At 41.6% G+C, this 21,743-nt stretch overlaps 1 protein-coding gene across 3 annotated transcripts in view; it reads left to right on the top strand.

The window, feature by feature from the left end:
- kdrl (kinase insert domain receptor like) overlaps positions 1–20,425 on the top strand; it is a 64,804-nt gene extending 44,379 nt beyond the window's left edge. For all 3 annotated transcript variants that reach the window (XM_056275158.1, XM_056275151.1, XM_056275164.1), the window contains exons 25-30: positions 8,324–8,423; positions 11,800–11,905; positions 14,045–14,169; positions 15,140–15,218; positions 15,653–15,756; positions 17,900–20,425. In XM_056275158.1, the coding sequence (XP_056131133.1) occupies positions 8,324–8,423; positions 11,800–11,905; positions 14,045–14,169; positions 15,140–15,218; positions 15,653–15,756; positions 17,900–18,083 (698 nt within the window). In that variant the 3' untranslated portion in view covers positions 18,084–20,425. The remainder of the gene's footprint in view (positions 1–8,323; positions 8,424–11,799; positions 11,906–14,044; positions 14,170–15,139; positions 15,219–15,652; positions 15,757–17,899) is intronic.
- Positions 20,426–21,743: the final 1,318 nt, after the last annotated feature.

The following is a 21,743-nucleotide window of genomic DNA, read 5'->3' as shown; positions in this document are numbered from 1 at the left end:
GTCAGGCATTGTTGTGCTGTTGTCTCTCGGTTCTGGAACTCTCTTGCAATGGCTGGCATGTATCCACATTGCCCTTTCCACAACCTTTTCTGCTGTTTCTGTTGCCAATAGGATCTGGAATGGCCCGGTCCACCTCTGTTGCTTCCAATACTTCCTTCTTAGGTCCTTCACCACTATCCAGTCCCCTGGCCTCAAGTCATGTAATGGCCCGGTTGCTGGCTGGGGAAGGACTGCTTTAACCTGCTTGTGGATATCAAAAAGCACAGAGGAGAGGTTTGCACAGAAATGCAACATTTCATCTTCACAATGGCTAGTTTGTGGGAGTTGCCTTTTAACAGGTCCAATCCCAGTGTTAAGTGGTCTCCTGAATAAAATCTCAAATGGGCTTTATTCACTCCTGCTTCTGATCCTTGCTCTCATATGCATTAGCACAACAGGGAGAGCCTTTGTCCATGTCAAACCTGTATCTTCACAGCATTTGGCCAATTTGTTTTTTGTTGTGCCATTTACCTTTTCAACTGCTCCTCCACTAGCTGCGTGGTAGGTGCAGTGGTGTCTCATGTTTATGCCTAGGTATTCTCCTATTTGCTTTAAGGCCGCATTGACATAGGGTGGGCCATTATCACTACTGATTTTTCTTGGAATTCCCCATCTTGGAATGATTTCCCTAATTAATGCCTTTGCCACTGCACTAGCATTCTGTTTTGATGTAGGGAAAGCTTCAACCCATTTAGAAAACATGTCAACAATCTCCAAACAATACCTTTTTCCTTCACTGGGTGTTAGCTCAATAAAATCCATTTGTAAATGATCAAATGGTTTGTCTGGTGGTGGGTGAGCAGCTTGAGGTGTTTGGATACCTCTACTAGCATTGTTGGTAGCACAGATGACACACTTGACAAAATTTTTGCGAGAAATTTGAGAAACCTTTTGTGAACCAATATCTTTGGATTTCACTTATCATCCCCCCTTTTGACATATGGTCCTTTCCATGTGTCAATTTTGCATAATGAGGGAACAAATATTTCAGTAAGCATGGTTTTCCATCAGGACCCAACCAAATACCATCAGTGACAACACAGCCACACTTTTTCCAAACGGCTTTTTCATCCGGCAAGGCTCTTTGCTGCAATTCCTGTAAGTCAAGTGTGGGTGTTAGTGGGTTAGACTCAACAGAGACACATTGTGGTATCATTACTGGTGGGATCCTTTTTTATTTTGCTGCACGTTTTGCAGCTGTGTCCGCCTTAGCATTGCCCTGTGAAATGAGATCAAGGTTGTTAGTGTAAGCTTCACATTTACACACAACTATGTGTTTGGATAAGAGGATAGCATTTAGCAACTCAGAGACCAGTTTGTGATGGGCAGTTGGTTTCCCAGATGATGTGAGAAATTGTCTGTGTTTCCACAGGGTGCCAAAATCATGGACAATACCAAATGCATATCTGCTGTCAGTGTAAATATTGACAGATTTGCCCTGAGCCAATTTACATGCTTTTGTGAGAGCCTTTAACTCTTTAGCCTGGGCGGAGTAGTTAGATGCTAAGGGTTGCACAATTTGAGTTTCGTGTTGTGTTACCACAGCAAATCCAGCTTGTTTTTTTTCCAGTGTCTGGGTTGTGAGATGCTGATCCATCAAAAAAAAAAGTTCTAGGTCAGCATTCTGCAGAGGTGTCACCTGCAAATCTGGCCTGAGAGATTAAATTTCCATTATGACTGCAACGCAGTCATGCTCCTCTCTGTCACCTGGGGTGGGGAGAAGCGTAGTAGGGTTAAGAACAGTGCATCTTTTCACATTGATAGTAGGCATATCTAACAATACTGTGTTATATCTTAGCCATATGGCTGTTGAAAGATGGGATGCCTTTTGTTCAATCAGAATCAAAGAGACTGCGTGTGGAACAGATAGTCAAGTTGGAGTAGCCAACAATGTCACATGATGCAACCACAGCCTTTTCAGCAGCTGCTACAGCTCTGAGGCAGGTGAGAAGTCCTGCAGCTACAGGGTCAAGTTTACATGAAAAGTAGGCTACAGGTTGCTGTCAGCCCTCATGTTCTTGCAGCAAAACATATGTCATATAGTCCCCTCTTTCATCCACAGTCTGTGTGAAAGGTCTGGTAGACCCAACGTGGGTGTTGCTTGCAAGGCCTGCTTCAATGTGACAAAGGAAGCAGCAGCTTCAGGTGTTCAGACTACTTCATCTTTTGCACGGAGGCCTTTTCCATGAGCAGTTGATGCTAATGGTGCCTCTAGTTCAGCATAATTTGGAATCCATTGTCTGCAACAGGATGTCATGCCCAAAAAACTCATGATTTGGTTCTTTGTGATTGGTTTAGGAATATTTTGGATGGCTTCAATATGCTTGGGTGAGAGGGATTTGCCCTCTGTGGTGATCACGACCCAAAAAGGAAAATTTTTCAGAGACAAACTGTAATTTGGACAGGCTAGCTTTATGGCCATTTTCAGCAAGATGTGTGAGTTGTGCGAATGTGTCTTTTTCACAGGCCTATTGTATTAGTGAGCAGATCATTAAATCGTCTACGTACTGCAGGAGGACACTGCCCTCGGACAGCACAAGAGATTCTAAACTAGTTTTCAGTGCTGCATTATAGATAGTGGGAGATTTGCAGTATCTCTGGCAGTTTTTTGAATGTGTAAGATTTTCCATGAAATGAGGAAGCAAACCAATACTGACTGACCTTGTGAACTGGAACACTCAAAAATGCATAGGCTAGGTAAATCACAGAGAACCATTTGCTATTTGATGGAACTTGAGACAAAATAGTATATGGATTCGGAACATTTGGTGCTCTGGGTTGAACTGCTGTATTCACTGTTTGTAAATCCTGTACAAATCTCCACTCATCTGGCTGACCTGCATCTCTCATCTTTTTGACAGGAATATATGTAGGTGTGTGCACAGGAGAGTCCTCACAGGGAACTATTACACCAGCAGTGAGGAGAGAATTGAAAACAGCTGTAATGCCATCGATCGCTTCTTTTTTAAGCGGGTATTGATTTTGACAGGGACTATACTCAGATATTAACCCCACATCATGTTTCCCCTGGGCCCATAAGCATGCCGGCACCCGCTGTAATGCAGGGATTTCTGTGATGTCATTTATGCATTGGTACCTTTCATGGTGTGCATCAAAGAACTCATCTTCATTTACAGTTACAAATGTGCGGCTTTTCATGTGTATGTCTGACACTAACTGGACAGTTCTGGTTGTTTACAACAGCTGAAAACCTCTTTCAGTACACCTCCAGATCATTGTGATACTGAACATGAGGATCTTTAGTGGGCGTTCAACCAACAGCATAGTTACACATTCTTGTCCATGTACCCAAGAACTGCCACGGTTTGTTTTTAGGTTTTACCAATAAGACATGTGGATCTATAAACGGTACTTCGAAAACTGTTTTCTATGAGTTGGACAAAATAACTGAGACAGCACAAGTCCTGTCATTCCAATACATCCAACGCAACGTCAACCTTTCTGATTCTTGACCTTACCTCTACCAAACCTTCTCAAACTCACCATCTTGCCCTTGCGATACATGTGATGTGCAATGTAAATCTTCTACTTGTGCTGGTGGTTAGATGCTTAGCTTCCTCAACTAGAGTTTGGTTTACTGAGGCAGGAGCTGAGAGCTTCCACTGATAGGCGTACAGCAGATTCTAAGCCATATTTCACAAATTGGTGTGTTTCTGGTACCCTTGTGACCATTATTCCCTTGAGGGTAGAGATTAGTACTATTTCCAATTACACATCATGTCTCTTCCCATCAGATTTATGGGACAATGATGTGATAACAAAAATTAATGCTTAAATTTTCCCTCAATTCATCCTGACAGTTCAGTGGTATAGTAAAGCGTTCAACAACTGAATTGCCAGATGCTCCTACAGTCCTCATGTACCTGCCACTCATTTTCGGCAGCAAATCAAATTCTGTATGACTGATTGTGTTGCGCCTGAATCTACCAAAAAGGTGATTTCTTTTCCACTTACTATTAATGTCTGTTTAGGCATACATATAAAAGCATTTGTGGTGTACTTGACATATGTGCCTATTTCTTGCAACCTCTAATTTTTCTGTCTAGCCTCAATGTGGTCAACGGCTTGTGAAACTAATTGATGTGTGTGTGCATGTGTGTCGATATCAGCTTGGGTATGAGTGTGGGTATTGGTGTGTGTAATGGTGCTTTCACCCTTCTGATGTGTAGGTTGGTCATCGTCATCTGTGGTCTGTGTGTCGCTTCTAAGAGGATCCATGTCTTTGCCCAACTCCGCCACCAGTCAGTCTGCATGCTGGACTGTCCCAGCTTCATCCTTGTTTTCTTGACAATCCTTGGCCCAGTATCCTTGTTTTCCACAGATAAAACATGCATCTGATCTTCCTGTGCATCCTCCACGGCCCCTGCCACATCCTCTTCCATGCCCATGGCCTCTGGCTTGGCTTTCAAACAGCAAAACTTGAGCCATTTGTAGCTTATTATCCATTTGTCCCTATTTCTTCTTCTTTGTATCATTCAAGAGTTTTTCAGTGTGCACAGTGTGTTGTTCGACAAGGGAGAGTTGGCCGGAGTCCCAGGTGATGTATGTGCATTTTACCATATCCGCAATTTCAGGCTTTATACCATTCATGAAGCGGTCGCAAAGATGGGCTTCCCAAGCGGTGAATGGGTCATTTGGCCCTATGGCAGCGGGTCTTTCGATGCCACAATGGACAGTGTGGACCTCTGTTACACGGACAAGATAGTCAGTGACAGCTTCTTCATCCTTCTGCTTGCAAGCTGAGATTTTAGTCATGTCTATTCTGAATGGGAAGGCCATTCGAATACGCTCGCACAACCGGTCGACTGCATTTTTGTAATTTTGGTTGTCATTGTGGTCATAGTCTATGTTGGTGAGTCTTACGTCCTCTTCTAGAAACCCTGCAGAAACTCTTGCCCAATGGTTTCCCATGTGTGACATGAGAAAACATTGAAGTTCAGTGGTTGTGGGTTTGAATTCTCTGCAGAATATCTGGAGTTGTTCAATGAACTTTGCTCCACTGTCAGTAACAACAGGGAGGTGAGATACCACTTTAATATCTTTAAATGTCCGTGGTCTGTGTACCAACTGACCATCTCCTTGTCTGTCCGCCACCTCGATCATCGGGAGATTAAGTACATCACGCACATCACCTGTGGTGTCTTGTCGTACTGGTGAAGCATGATATTGGGTTCCTTGCCTGGTATGATGTGGTGACACCTTTTCCATTCCCGTATACGGTGGTGGAGATGCATGATCTGTACCGCCAGCTGCACCCAGATGACTAAGATCTGGATATTGGGGTGCCAATTGGGGTAGTGCTGTAGGCCAGTTTACTAGGAGCCATGGTGACGGTTGTTGCTGTTGTTGTCTTCTTGGCGGAGTCGAGTCCAGATCAGGATCCGCCTGTATTTTGACACACTGAGACACAGATGAGGATGGAACTGTGCCTGCCTTAGTTTTTCTGTCCCTGATGTTTGATTCTTCTAACAAGCATGTATAGGCTTTCCAGTCTGCTTTAAACCCTTTCTTTTTCCTTCCTTCACTTGCTTTTCCCTTCTCTTCCAACTTCACTCTTAATGCCCGCACCTGTCTAATACTGAAGCTTCCTGTACTAGGAAACCCACATTCCGTTACCCAAATGGCCAACTGATTAGTACTTTCTTGTCCATAGTTTGTGACCATATATGGGATGTTTGGAGATGACGGCTGAGCCGGGTTAGCTTTATCTGACTTGGATTTACTGTTATTAGAACCCATACTGGTAAACTGAAATTTATTGAGAATTTTAGTTTCAACCCCATAACCTGTTTCGTCTCTTTGATTAGCTTTTTCGTTGTTACTCTCACACTCTTGCTTGTTTTACCTTTATTCTTATTATTCTTCACTTTTTTCCTCTCTTTTTTTTCCTTTTTTTTCTTTCTCTTAAGCACTGTTAGATTCTCTAGCAGTTATCAGCCCTGATAATCTTTCTTTCATACAGTATATCATAAATATAACATTTGTACCCAGTACATCTCTTTTGACCTAGTCAACTGAACAGTTAATCAGTGTCTACCTGCCCTAGTAACTCATCAGTTATACAAAGTTGAACACAAAGTAAGAATCTTTTTTCTCTTATTAGGTTCCCAAAACCTTGTGCACTCTTTTTTTTTCTGTAAAAGAATTATCTTACCAGAAAGACAGATCGTAGTTAACCACCTTAGTCTTTTGGATCACAGCAGTGAGTGAGTCCGGTCCTCAGGCATCAGGCCCCCACTTCTCTACCCTCTTTGACGAGGAGGTTGAGGCTGAATTCCCAGACTTCAGGATGTGCACACTCTGTTACCTGACGTGCTGAGTCCCAGAAGCCCACCCCCCACCCCCAATGCGAGTGATCCTGTCGATAATGCCAAGTTTGTGGTGGCAAACTTTGTAATAAAAAGAAAAGAAAATCCTGAGTCAGTCTTGTCTTTCTGAGTAAGTTTAATTCAGCGTTTGCAAACGGGCTCACCCCATACAGGGTAGGAAGAAGAGAGAGAGCCTCAAACAGGAGGAGTATATAGTTTTTATAGAGATACAAGGGTATGTGTTGTCTAAGCTGCCCTAACCGATTTCAGCCAGCTGCGACCTTACCCATGTACAGAGAGATAAGGAAGTGCTGACATCTGCAGAAGGGTCAGTTGTAGGCAAAACATGTGAGCAGTACATGATGTCTAACTAGGAACGAGTGGTTCTGTATTTTCTACATTTCTTTCCTTCTTTCTTACAGTCCTGTCTTTTCCAGGCCCTCACATGTAGACATAGTCATGAACACTCAGACATTTACCAACACTCATACATCTGAGCAGTGTTAGCTGGATCTCAGAAAGATAAATCAGGAAACAATGAAACAAAATTACCAAGACAAATGGCAAAGAGTGAGTCCTGCAACCTGATCGTGTTGGAGGTCAAAAGTTTGCCCAGTTTACAATGTAGTCTAAGTCTTTGTGAGGATTGCTATGTCAACCAAAACTCTGGCAGTTCTGTTTGGTTGGCTTAAATTTCCAGTGTAGTGGTCTCTTTGCCAAGTTTTGAGACAAGCCAATTTAGCATAATTCATATTTGATATGAGTTACACGGTAATCAGTTTATTTCTTCAGAATGGTTGGCTAGCCATGATACAGAATGAGAGCGGTATTCTATTCACCATAATATCTATAGACCCCACTGGAGCTTTAGAAGCAATTTGATCTTGTATCAGGGAGATTTTAGGCAGGCACATGAAAATATTGTTTCATGATAAGTCATGGAATTTTATGGATGATGTAGCTTGGGCGATAGTTTCCAAAACCAACAGTAAGATATTTGATACAAGTTGGCTTACACCGTGTCCTATCAGCAAGCGAGTGTCCGTCTATTGCATCACATTGGACGCTCTTTGTCCACACTGAAATTGTCATGTCAACAAACCACGTACCTATCAGCTGTGGGCTCAATATCAGACTAGAGACGTTCCCAGTGCTTTTCAACGTGAGCCACACGAAGTAAATAGAAATGGCACCCGACAAAAGTTCAGCTCAAAATGGCACGCTGTGTCGTGCTGCGCAGCGCTGTGTCACTTGCGGCCAGTTAGGACTTTCCAATAGAAAATCAAACTGATTTTCTTGCTGACAAGGACACAGTGTTAGTGCATGATTGTGTATTTTAAGAGGGAGCCCAGGCCAGGTGAGAATGAATCAGATTCTTTTTTATTTTTTATTTTTTTCATGATCAGCGTTGCAGGTCAAGAGAAAATAAAATGAGAAGTTGTTTCCTTTGTATCAGTGTCACATGTGGTTTTACAATCACAATTCAAAGTCATGTAATGTTAGATAATCATTTGATCTCAGCAAATAGCAAGGTCACAGTGTAACAGCGCCCGCCACTAAATAGAGGTCAAGTCATACTTAATGTTGATGATGATGATTTATTTCAAAATGTAAATAAGCAGGATATAACATACAGATAAACCATTGCTAATAATCTGAAGTGATCAACAAATCCACACATAAAACTCAGCAAACAAATCTCCGTATGCATCAGATTATTTGCTACATGTTCGAAAAGGAGTAGGAGGAAGTATACACTTATTTTTTCCTACCCCTTCTCACCTACTCTTAAGTTAATTCAGCTACTATATATTTCAAACTCAATTCCCACTGTACCGCACTACTGTGAACAATAGGAGAAAACACACTAAGCTTGAATATCATTGTTAAAATACTGCATCCTATATGTGAGATGTATCTTTCTGATAATGTTTTGCCACTATCTTCTTACCCAGGTGCCTCCCCATATCCCGGCCTCCAAATAGACGAAGAGTTTTGTTGCCGACTAAAAGAGGGGACCAGGATGAGAGCCCCGGAATATTCTTCCTCTGAAATGTAAGGACTACAAGTCACACGGTCTTATTCAGTACTTTCAGAGTACACTAGATCACACTTGTGTTTTCACTAATGAAACTAAATCTGTTAATAGCGCATGTGACTTTTAGCAAAAATCGCCTCGTGTATTCCTCTATTCCCCCTCTCTACCCCCTCCCCCTTTCTTCTGGGCAATTAACAGGGACCTTACCCAGGTTGATAAGTAAAGGCTGCATTTAAAATCCTCCCCTATTGATATCGATATACAACTGAGAGGAAGCGTCGTATCCATTTTCCCTCTGCAAGCTTCTCCTGAAAGGCCAACGGTGCCTGATAAGAATCATGGGTAATCATGCCCCTGAGTGTTTGCAGAGGAAACTTAAGCTCCTGATTGGCTCCTGGGTGGCGGGCTTGAAGCTCTGATCTGTTTTCGAACTGACATTGATGCAGCCGTAAGTGAGCCCCATATTAAAGGCAACGTCTGGGAAAAACGGTAGGACCCCAGGCAAGCAGAGCCATAGGCTGCGTATACTCTTCCCCTTTGGCTAGGGGCTTGTAAGTGCTTCTGAAAACCGATACCTGTTGAATGACAAGAGGGCTTCCTCATTTGGTATCAGTGCTCTCAGCCTGAGCTGTACCTAGACAAAGCTGGGGTTGATAGTTTATTCAGGGGGGCCAGCACCTGCAATGGCATGACCAATGCCGTCCAGTGTCTTTGGAAAATATTAAAAACCTGTGCCTGATCCAGACTCCATTATCCAATCCCAAATTCTGCACTTCAGTCTCTCTTGATAGTGGTGTACTGTGCCCTACAGTATTTATGTGTGTATAAAGTCTAGTTTTCATTTACAGTGGTGCCCTTAGTCAAAGTCAGAGTAACTTATTCTAAAAGAATACATGCTGTACCCGAGTTTGATAATGTACTATCAAAATAATCTAGAGGTAAACTTCTAAACTTAGCACAAAAAGTAAGAAAATTTGTGTTTGCTAGATTATTTCTTTGTTGTAACAATGCTTCTTGGCAATAAATCTTATATCAGGCACCTGATTGTCAGCACCTGGGGTACCAGAAGCTCAAAACAAGAGTCAATAGCAACAGCAAAATAAGCTGTGTGGCATTGGCAGAGAAGATTTGGCAAATTTTTCATGGGCACAACCCACATACTCAGCTCTGCTGCTCATCCCACAAATGCATGTTCCTTACAAATGTGGCACCATTTAAAAGGGAAATAAACAGGCTTTCCAACGGTATAAGATTTATTGCCAAGAAGCATTGTTACAACAAAGAAATAATCTACCAAACACAAATTTCCTTACTTTTTGTGCTAAGTATACTTAAACTGGAGACCGTTATCAGAGATGACCAGCAAAATCTAATCCAGATTGTAATTTCAAAGTCAAAATATAAACTCTATGGACTGCAACTCAGCAGTGCCAAAAATATTTCATACTAATCTTACTTTTATCCCAATTCAAAGCAGCCTGCTGATAGAGTGAAGATATAAATACCAGATAATACACTTTTGACATGTTTAAGACTGTGCCATCTGCCTCTGATTTAAAGTCTATATAAAAGGGGCTGATAACAGTCTAGATGGGATACGGAGAGGTGTAATGCATTGCAGTCGGTGGGAATGATTCCCTGAGTCTACCTGTCCTCCTCTAGCTCAAACTCTGATGTGGATCACGTGTTTGTCAGCTCAGGGTTCATCCTGTTCTGACACCTTGACCCTGACCCTGAATCCAGACCCTATTATATGGTCGATGAAAAGGACAGGGAGTTGCAAGCAATGCTGAGCAGTAAATCCATGCCACTGGCACACCAACTCATCAGGAATGTGACCTGTTTCTCACTCGGAAGCTCCCCAGCGGCTCCTGTAGCCATCTGACCTGACACATTCTGCGGGAATTTGGACAATGCTTCCCAGCGAAAAATAACAGGTTTCTCTCACTTCCCGATCTTCGACACTTACCCAGCCAGACTGAGCAGACAATACTGAGGAATCCTACAACTCTGAAGAAACGTCATTCTCCTTGAGGGCCCCAAAAGTGGTTATTTAGATGATTGGGGCAATTTATTCTCATCATGGAAGAGACAGGAAATTTGCTTTAAATTGTGCAGGCATACAATGTGCCCCCCACTCCCACCCCACCCCCTCTATCATTGATATGTGAGGGGGGTTGTGACCATGCCCCGACATCCTGTCACTGTTGCGAGGACTACCACCTGGCCCAGTGTATATTCATTAACATGGCAGCTGCTAGGTTTCTTCCAACTATGCCTGACAGGGCCGCAGTCTCCCCAGCCAAGATCTGACTTAATTGGTGCCCTGAACACAAATGGAGGTGAAAGAGGGGTTGCAGTCAATGCATTTGCAACAGATCTGTCATATTTTTTTCTCAGAACTTGAATTTTTCATGAAATTTGGTGCCAGAAAGAGACACAGTTGAATTATTGGGCACCTGGCTTATTTACATAAATCTCTGGATGTAGGCAGGTCCCCACTGCAGCAGAAACAGGATAGGGGTCCATCGGTGACCGGTCCAAATAACCAACATGTTGAGGGTTTGATTGAAATAGCAGCCACGGTGTATTCCTGCACAAAGTGGGACAGGCCATTAGAATGGAAACTCCTATAACTCTAAGCCTTCCCACATGGGTTGAGATGCAAACAACTTGTCAGAGACCTGACGGGCTGGAGGAGGGTCCATACACTCCTGATGTTCACACCAAGACCAAGAGAGAATCAGATACAGCCCCAGAAGCTTTCAATCAATGGAAAATAGAGAACAGGATGTATAGGAACAGTTAAATTAGAGAACGGTATTAGTTCATTTGTGTGTGCCAGTCTCCACATGTCTGCTTCTCCACTAAAACTAGCCGGTTACCATTTGTCAAAGTAGTTCTCAACACTAAGGATCATTTTGCATCTTAGCTGTTAAGAGCAAAATATTTGTTTCATCAATTCAGTCTCATTTTATGATAAAGTGAACTGCGTTAAGCGCAGTTTGTTTTTTAATTGCTTTTCTTGGCATCCACAATAGCTCTTGCATCTGTGTTTGTAGCTACAGATATACACGGAAAAAGTAGAAATAAACAGGAAAACCCATGTTAGCTGGCGCACTTTGAGACTCCCGTCCAAATCATGTATTTATAGAGCATCAGTAAGCCAAATACAAACATCCATTTTGTAGTTTATTAGTCTGTCACAATGTCAGCCACGTGGCTTTTTATATTTGATTATTTTTGGCTAGCTCCACTTTCAGCATGCTGTGAAATGATAAAAATGTATACCTCTGTAATGCCAACAGCATTAAGAGTGTCTGTCAAGTGTCTTCATGGGCTGTATGTGTTTGCAAAGTGATGTTTGTTCAACAAAGTGTTCCTTGTCCTTAGATATCAGACCATGCTGGACTGCTGGCAGGGGGAACCACAGGACCGACCAACCTTCACTGAGCTGGTAGAGAGGTTGGGAGACTTGCTTCAGGTCAGCGTGCAACAGGTATGATACAAGAGTAAAGAAATCTTATATTTCTATTTCTGGACTATATATCTTGCCCTCATCCCTGCCATCCGGATATCGACAAACAGAGTTGAGACTGGATCAGTCTTAGGTTTTGGATTGGATTTCAACAAAAGCAACTATTAGTGGTATATTTCTAAAATGCTAAGGCTCTGACATGAACTTCCATATCCAAGGCTGGTAAGTGATTGAAATGAAATATGATCTTTATTGCCCACAAATACAAATGTAGATGAGGCAACAACCCCCAAACCTCAGCCGACATATCACTCACATGTTCCCTAGCCATGTTGGATTATTATGACCCATACCAAAATAAACTACAGTAAAACCATAAACATTACATCAATATTATTGTGGCTTTTTCGTCACATTACTTATAAAGCCACAGCTATTCAAATTACTAAATAGTATTCCCTGTGTTTTTTTTTTTGTCAAATTACTGATTAAATATTATCGTATTTCTATAGTGTGGGTGTTTCCTAAAGTGTTCACGTAGTGTTGCAATCAAACAGCTGTAGTACATTATTATGGTCTTTGTATTGTAATATGATGGGGGAAAAAACCCACAGTAAATACTACTTGTCTGGAGTGTTTGTATGGTAATGTGATTAAAACAAAAAAAAAACTATTTTTTTTAATTGTTTCACTATAGCCCATTTTCATATGAGGAACCAATTTTAACAAAAGAAATTAGTCACCGGTTTTGGAGGGTGAATGACACACATTGAAAACATTCAGGATGTGCCGTCTCTGAGCTGAGTGCTACGGCCTGATGAAGATGCAGAGGAGTGCAGCCCAAGGGGGTGCTTAGAGTAACTGAGAGGGGAAGTCACACTCATCACAATCACTTGGCTGCCTTTGAAATGGCACCAGAAACCTCGTAAGAGGAACCACACTAAAAACCTTGGAAAAACACCGTAATGTTAAGTGTGACGTAAAGTCGCATTGTCTACTGTAAAGGTGCTGGAAGTTTTTAGATTATGTAAAATGTAAGGGTGCAGTAAAGTCCTCAACCTTAGAAACAATTTATTCTAATTCAAGCAATAAATATGCAACCTGTGTGTGTGTGTGTGCGTGTGTGTGTGTGCGCGCGTGTGTGTGTGGAGGGGGAGCCATCACCTCATTGTGTTCTTTAAGTTATATATACAGGACTGGTGAATTGACATGATAGAAAATACTTGAGTTCGTTCTCTTGTGACAGTGCACCGTAGCCCTCCATTCACTTAACACTCAACAATGTTTTTAAGCTCAAGCACAAAGTGATAGATGACTGTGAGTCAATGACAGAATGCTGAAAAATGTGTCGCGCACACATTATTTCCTATATTTCAAATTAGGAGAGGACTGGTTTTTATGTTAAAACAAGATTTTATTGACAGAGAGCTTGACAGAGGGGAGGTTAACATCAATTATGGCTGATGAGAGAAAGTTGGCCATATCCCCAAAAAGAACAAAACGTTTTCAGCCATTTAGAAAATGTATGATACTTTTAGTTAGGGTACCAATCCCAGCTTCTAAAGGCAATTGTCTTTTGTTCAGATAGCACAGTACTCAAGACACCGAGACAGACAGACACAAACAAACAAACAAAAGAAATTAAACCAGACTGGACAGCACCACAGATTCGGGGGTGAAGCAAAAAAAGAAAAAAGAAAAGAAAAAGGATAACGGTACAGCCAGACTTTGCATCACATAAAACATAAAACTACTACAGTGTGTAGCATTACAAATGACCCTGTGAAAACTATCCTCCTGAGAAACAATCCAGACCTGACAGAGAAAAAAAAATAGTGGAAATTTTAACTCTTCATTAGCATAGCTTTGAGTAGAACTATGAGTCCCAGACTCAGGCCTTTATGGGCGATCAGTGAGCTTCTTTCCAGCAGCATCACCTCACTTAGGCTGAGGTCTACGCATTCCTCGCTGGATTTATTAGGCACGACCTTAGTTTCTTTGGCTGCACGCTGCAGCCTGTGGGTACTGGGTGTTTGCGTAACATACAAACAGCAATGCCTCTGAACCTCCCTAAGCTCCTCATCCCTATCACATATAATATGTGGACCATGCCGGGGAAAACCCGTGCTCTTACACTTTTTCTTTTTTCTGTTAACCCAGGAGGGGAAGCACTACATACCCATCAACACAGCCCTGCTGGCCAAGGTGGGAAACCAGTGCACCACAGAGCCCTTGGAGGAGATGCCAACACGGCCGGCCTCTCACCGTGACTCGGGGAGCACGTGGTGAGAAAAGTGACTCTATTATACGTGAAAATCTAAACAAACACAAAAAAAAGAAAAAGGCAGCAGCACACAACGTTGTGCAGATACTGCTGTTTTGACTATTCTTTCCAGTGCTGATAAGGTAATTTTTGTTCGTCTGTCTCCCCGTCTGCTACCCAATGACTGCTGAGATAGGCTCCAGCATCCCCGTGACCCTGAGAGCAGGATAAGCGGTTTGGATAATGGATGGATGGATAAACCTGCCATGTCATCCTATAAATACTCATACATCATTATTTTATCATCATTAATCATTTTCACTTGATGCTGATTTTATCAGCAAGTGCCTTCATGTGAAAACAAGCAAGTCTCTCTTAGCACCGCTTAAGGGCCATCAGCACTGTTGTTTTAATAAGGTAAAATCCAAATCAGCATCCAACTTTACTCTGAACAGTACCCAAAACCTAACTTTTCCTTTAACTTATGTTTCATTCGGTGCCCTGGCCAAGCTCTACAGGAACAAGTGGGTCTGTCTAGAGGACAATGAGCAGCCTGATTGACTTGTGATAAGAAACACGCGTTGGCAGCCTCACGCTCAGGGAGGCTTTAGCATTGTGGCGGCCCCCGCTAGGAATTTCCCCCTAAACCACGAGTCTCCTTTAAGATTTATGTCCACTTAGAATAATATTTGTTAAGCTCGTGGATTTTCACAGGTCCTACAAGTGTGTTTATTGAGAGGGTGTTGAAATGCGGCAATGACAGTTATACTTTAAGCTGAATTAGGCCGTCCTTATAGCCCTTAGAAAAGCAAAGAAAATGTTGCATGGTTTCAAAGACACGGTTGCATAAATACTGTTCAATTGTTGATCTAAATGATTAGGTTCCTGCAGTTTTGTTTTTGAACTTTGCACTTTGGCCGCCAGAATAAACATGGGATTTTGAGAACATTTGGATGCTTTGGAGTAATGCTCGAAAAATATTTTCTCACCAGGAACATCAAGATCCGTCCTGCCAGTGTGAAAACCTTTGATGAAGTTGCTATAGAGAATGGGACAAATGATAACCATGAGGTGAGTACGAATTCTCCAATCTCACACAGAAAATAAACGTTCAGACAGATACTCACACCACACCTCAAACTAAAAAAAAGAACGGGTGAGAAAATAGGGAATGACTCACTATTTAGGTGACAGACATTTGACATCAAAACTGAAACCCCACGTTGTTCATGGTTTAAGTTCGAAAATATTGACTCACACGTTTGAGAGGGTAACATGAACTTTGACTTGGGGTTGATTTAAATTCAAATTTCATGAAATGGGAATGGCTCCAGCCATTCCCATTCTGGGATTCCATTCTGGAATTCTGGGTTTTGGGATTCCATTCCATTCTGGGATAGGCTCCAGCATCCTAGGTAGGATAAGCAGCTTAGATAATGGGTGGATGGGTGGAAATGGGAATGCTGATATTTTGTTAGCTTTAATCACTTCCTTCTCCACAACAGGGTGGTCAGTCAGACAGTGGGATGGGTCTGTCTTCTGACGATATGAGGACTCTGAAGCGTTTGGAGTCACTGGCAGGCCGGCCCCTCAGTATCATGGCTCTGGCGTAAGTACAGCACATGACATCCCTTTGCAAGCCATGCAACGATGACATTAAAACACAGACATGCGCACACACATACACACACCCTGGAAGAGATTGCCAACTGCCTGCTGTCCATGGTGCCTGGAAACACCCCTACCGTGCTGGAATGCAGTCATTACAACTGTCATACAATCACACACATCCACACACATACTCGAGCATATATACCAAGTCCCTTTCACCTACAAAGAAGAGAAAAAAACATCCATGGCTAGTTTTCCCTTTTGTCAAGAGAAACCGTGCGACAGCGACAGCAAAACAAAGGAGAGGTGGGAGGGATATAGCCCCGAGGTGACAACCCAAAGGATGGAGGATAAAAGCCAAGTGGAAGCGTAACTCGAGGTTTGTGTGTTTTAAGAGCACGCAGTAAAACTCCTTTGTTTGGGCCAGAAGGGTGTTTGTCCCAACCGAGATGCCTTCCAGACTGTTTTGACTCTGCCTAACACTTAACACTATTGTCCTCTGTAATCAAATGTTTTTAATAATAAGACACGAATAAGGACAAGGGACCACATACAGTCCACAACACACAATATACTCAAGTATATACGCCCGTATGGAAAAACCGACTTGGTGGTCAAGGAAAGACTGTTAAAAATATTGTTTTTAGCTTAAGCAAACATAGGTGTTAAAGGCCATTTGGGGATTTAGTCTGTAAAATGAAATGAAAAAATCGAAAGTCAAATTTATGCGAGTCCCTACTCTGAGGAAGTCTCTCTCTGTAGGTAACCCAGGGCTTACATATTAAGTTAACTGCAGCTGGTGGCAGGGTTAATTTGCAGGGTCATACCCCTGGTCTCAGTAGTTACACTTTAAACCTCATGGAATTATACTGCTGTGCTTGGCTCACCACACTTTGATACGTCTTTAAAATACAACGCTTTCCACATAAAAGCCTTGTAGGCAATAGTATGAAATGGAGTAACAAAAAAAAACAGTAAAAAAAAAACAATTTAACACAACAAAAACAGGTTAGAAACTAAACCAAACTGTCATGAACTAGCAAAAGGGGACCATGCAAAAAAAAAAAAAAAGTGATTAAGTTGAATTAATTCAAGACTTATAAATGGCACTGTTCAGAAAAACACAGTTAACTAGCCACAAGGTCTTTATAGAGAACGATTAAAAATGTTCTGATCAATCTTCCACCAGCAACGACCCAACACCGTCACTGACGCGTCAAAACCACATCACCTTCGTTTCCCCCAAATTTTGGGCTCTAGCTTTTGTGACCAGGGCCTCTGCTATGAGAAAAAAGAATCAGTCCAGGCATGCAGAGAATGATCTATATATACTGAGGGGAGGGCGTCCTTGCTGGGCAACCGCTCAATCACTGCCACCTTTGACCTGACGAGGGTTTACAAGGGCCTCCCCTGTTGCCTGTAATGCTATAACACTGTTTTCCTGCTGCAGAAATCCACCTGGTGCCCTCCTACCCCCCACCATTCCTCTAGCCTAGCGATTTTCTGCCAGTGTCACAAAGGGCAACTTCTTTGTTTCAAAAACATTGCCCAAGTTGCCAAAGCATTACCGAGTCTTCGGATTACTTAGGAACTCAAAGCTGGTGGAAAACATTTGCCAAAAAAAATGTCACCCAGCATCTCAAGTTTTTTTGAGATGATGCTCAATAACAACCCCCCCCCCTCGCCTCCAAAATATGCCCTAATTTACCAGAACTGTAGGTGTTTGGCATCGACAGTGCAATGTTATTGTTATCTGTTTTAGACTGCCTAGTTTATCAGGCACGCATTCATCCACACAGGCATTCCAATACAGCTCCCTTGTCATTTACCCCTACTGGGCGCTGACCCTTTGGCCTTGGGAGAACAGTTCTGGAAACCCATAGCAACCCCTCAAAGACAATAGGAGGCAATTACTCATATTCTGAGCATCAAGTGGAGCAGAAAAGCTCAGAATGATGGATTACATCACATATGAAAGGGGAAAGGAGATTTTTCTAAACGTACGACTTGACAAAGAGAGTTTGGGTCCCGTGTAAGTTCTTAAAGCGAGATCTGGAGTTTTCCTCAGAAAAACGTATTTCTTTATGACTTTTGTTCTTATGGGCATCTTACTGTATGTTGTGCACCATCTGTGTCCTCAGGATGAAGGCAGTGAGTAAGAGCAAAGAGTCTGTGCTGACTGAGGGAGAGAAGGACAAGTACCCACCGCCAGCCCCAGCTCTAGACTTCAGCTTGGATGACTCAGCCTTGGAGCCAGATCTGGAGTGTCACAGCCCGCCACCAGACTACAACTATGTGGTGCGCTATTCCACCCCGCCTGTGTAGCCCCCCTGACACCCAACCCCAGGAGAATCTGACTGACAGCCTTAAGGCCTCAGCTTAGTCACCCTTTCCCATTAATCTGCCCTTGGACTTCACAGCTAACTTCACAGCTCATCATAAAATGCCCTGTCTTTCTCCATTTTTAACAACACTTTGTCCTTTTTTCAAGATTGAAGGCACAAACATGTGTGAGGTGCTGTTACATGGCAGCTTTGTTTGAAAAGGACTCTCTTGAGATGCCTTTCCTTGGCATCTGCCCGGCTCAAACTTGCATTAGTCAGCTTCTCAAAAGCCCACTGTGCTGAGAAAGGGAACCTCCAGTCAAACTGCCCACCTCCTAGGATCTCGTTTTAAAGCTGCTGGTTCCTCCCATATCCACTGTGATATCCTTTCAAACAGTGAAAGACAGGCGTCTCAGGTATCTCTGTGATCTACTGTGAACGAAAACCAAGCACAAGTTTTTTGCTCACAGCGCCCTTGCAGAGAGAAAGTAATATGATGTGATTGCTACACAAGTTTTTTGCTCACAGCGCCCTTGCAGAGAGAAAGTAATATGATGTGATTGCTATTTAAAGATTTGTCATTTTAGAACCCATTTCTCTTCTGTTTCATTCTACGATTAAAACATAAACTACGCTAACTCAGGTTAAGATAGACACAGGGGAGGGCTCCTTTGTTATCTAGAGGTAGATTGGTCTACGCGCCCCACCCACCCCCCACCCTTAAACACAAGGGTCAGTGTGGAAAATCCCAGGTTGTTGGATGGAACAGGGTAGAGTTGAGAGTGAAACAACCACACTGCTTAACATTTAACAGTACATTTCGACCATGAAGGCATTTTAAATGAGGGGCTATATTTGGATTCGTAGCCCCATCCTGATCTCATCAAGCTATTGAAAGAAACCTCTGAAAATCTGTGTATTTTTGTTGCAGTCAAGTGAAAAGTGGGAAAGTGAGATGATACTCCACAGCCACATGGTTTTGTTTATTTTCTTGTGTACAAAGCTAGTTAAAAACATGAACCTCATAGTAACTGAGTCTCTGAAAGCACTAGCAAAGTAATTTTTGCATATTTATTTAGATAATGTTACATTGCTTATTAATCCATGTTTTGCATTTAGAGTCACACTGAAGTGTTAACTAAGGATTTACCAGCTGCCTCCTCCTGATAACAACATGTAAAACTCCAGATTTATTTGCTGTTTACGCTGCTGTATACACTATAATTACATTATTAAGCTGCAGGAATCTGCATTTGCAGGAATGTGTGTATGGAAATACTCTATTTCTGGTCCTTTGTTTTGCGCTAATTGTTACCGAGGCTTGCAGGGCAGGCTACAGAAACTCTTACATGTGTATGAAGTTAGCACCAGGCTGGTCACTATATACTGGTCATTCTAAGTTATACTATCCATGTTAACACATGTATCTTTCATTATTCTTCAAAGTTTCACCTTTTCTTTGCAAAAGAGTGGATATAATGGATGTGCTGTGGATTGAAGCTTAATTCCTTTCACTTTACCAGCTTACAGTCCAGCTTGCGGTATTAAACACATACCCTATAGGAGTGTGAAGAGCTTGTGCTTTTTGACCACTAAATAAATCCAGTAGTGTCAGCGCACTATTCAGTGGATATAGGGAACTCTGTCTCCAAGGCCTCTCATATTGCCAAATGGTGTTTTGTCATGTGGACCAATTGTGGATTTTTTTTTTCTAGGGGAGGAAATGATGCACTGATTTCTATCAAATATAAGATTTTGTATTCTAAGTATATATTATTTACCAGCAGTGTTGGGGTAACACTTTATATAGTACTCAGATTGCATTTTGTAAGTAATTTTAACATTTTAGTTGTCCAACTCGTGCAACTCAATATCTTTACAGAGTATGTTTTTTATTGTTTTATTTTTATTTGTATTGTGTCATGTCAAATTATTTCTCATCAGCCTATAACATCAGTTCCATGCTTTGCTTAACCAGTTTATGTTCATTTCTTGTGTCTTAAATTCCATCTGTTATTTAAATGGGCTGTCATATAATTTAAACCACTGTTATTACAATCACATTAACATACAAAGTCACCAATTTAATTATGAAGAGCATTTTATTTGTATGGTCCTCTCTTTTTTCTGTATAACAAGTATCAACAACACCTTCAACGGCTCAGCCTACCTTTTGTCTATGATAACATAGTGTAATAGTGTAACAATTGACATGTACTGGAGGTAACCTTGTAACTTAACCTGTGTATTTGAAGAGTTATGTCCCCCAACACTGTTATACCCATGCATATGAAGTAAATAAATCAAGTAAATAAATAAAGAGCTATATATTTGTACTTTACACCAAGCTAGTGTCTTGATTATTCAACATTCATGTATCAGGAAAATGCATGAACTAGCAGTGGTGGGTGTTTGAAATAACTAAATCACTCTGGTCTGACTTCAGGATCTTTATGAACCTTAATTGAGAAACCGTGGTGCACAAAAACAGCCGGGCTGCTCAGCTTTCGCCAATGCCTGCCTTACATCTCTATCCAGTGAGTGCAGAGATTGCCGAAGCGATTAAGCCCACATCATGATAATTTAGGGAGAAGATTGGGGTCTGAAGTATGAAAGTTAACATACATAGAAATCCTCTTGCTAATACTCTATCAAGCAACATCAACTGAGAGTTTTATGGATTTTTTTAATGCTTCACGTGCATTCAAAAAACATTTTTGTTCTTTTTTTTTTACCTTCCAAAATTCAGAGAAAAATATGAAATAGTGGATTACTGAATTACGTCATTCTACCAGTTAAAGCTCTTACAAAAATGAATTCTCTGTGTTATCGGAAAAGGTTACTCATGGGGCTATATATATATATATATAAAATGAACATTTCATTTTTCCTATAATGTTGCTTTTAAATAAGGAGGACATGGTGAGATGCACAATCTACAAATATACGATCTTCAAGATTGCCCCACATGGCTTCACATACATACTTCAGGCATCACATACATGATTAAGAGGTGTGTCCCAATACTTTTGTACATACAGTGTATGCCTCAGCATTCAAGTTAGAGATAAATTTCAGGACTTGTTTACGTTTCATTTCACCCCTCTTTTAACCTGGTTACAGGAAGATCTCGAACACTGGTCACTAGCAAGACATTGGTCACTACTGTCTCTATCTCTTGCAGTGTAAATCAAGTGTGTTAAGATCAGCTCTCTCTCAAAATTTTCCTATCTCTTCCAGTGCCTACCCATTTTTCCCCCCTACTCTTTTTTGATAAAATTGACAGATTAGGGCAGTGGTTCTCAAACTTTTTCTATCATGCCCCCTTTGGAAGAAGAAACATTTTCATGCCCCCCACCTCAACAACATGGTGACAAAATGAGCCAATTTTAACTTTCTTTAAATAACATCAAGATCATGAACATTCCTTTCACTTTTCTTTCAGTAGTTTCTGTTGTGCAAATAAATGCAAATTCCACTTCAACTTTATCAAACCTCTTTTTGTGACATTTGTCAATAGATTGCTCCATCAGTGTGTGCTTTTTCAAAAACAGAGAAAAATGAAATAAAATTTAAAAATCACTTTGCTAGAACAACAACAATAAAGTTCAATCTGTGCAAAAAAACAAATGCAGCTATTTGGGAAAAACGATGAGCAAGT

The sequence above is a fragment of the Lampris incognitus genome, chromosome 1 (assembly GCF_029633865.1).
Source record: "Lampris incognitus isolate fLamInc1 chromosome 1, fLamInc1.hap2, whole genome shotgun sequence".
Classification (NCBI taxonomy): domain Eukaryota; kingdom Metazoa; phylum Chordata; class Actinopteri; order Lampriformes; family Lampridae; genus Lampris; species Lampris incognitus.
This window is presented reverse-complemented; position numbering and strand designations above follow the sequence as displayed.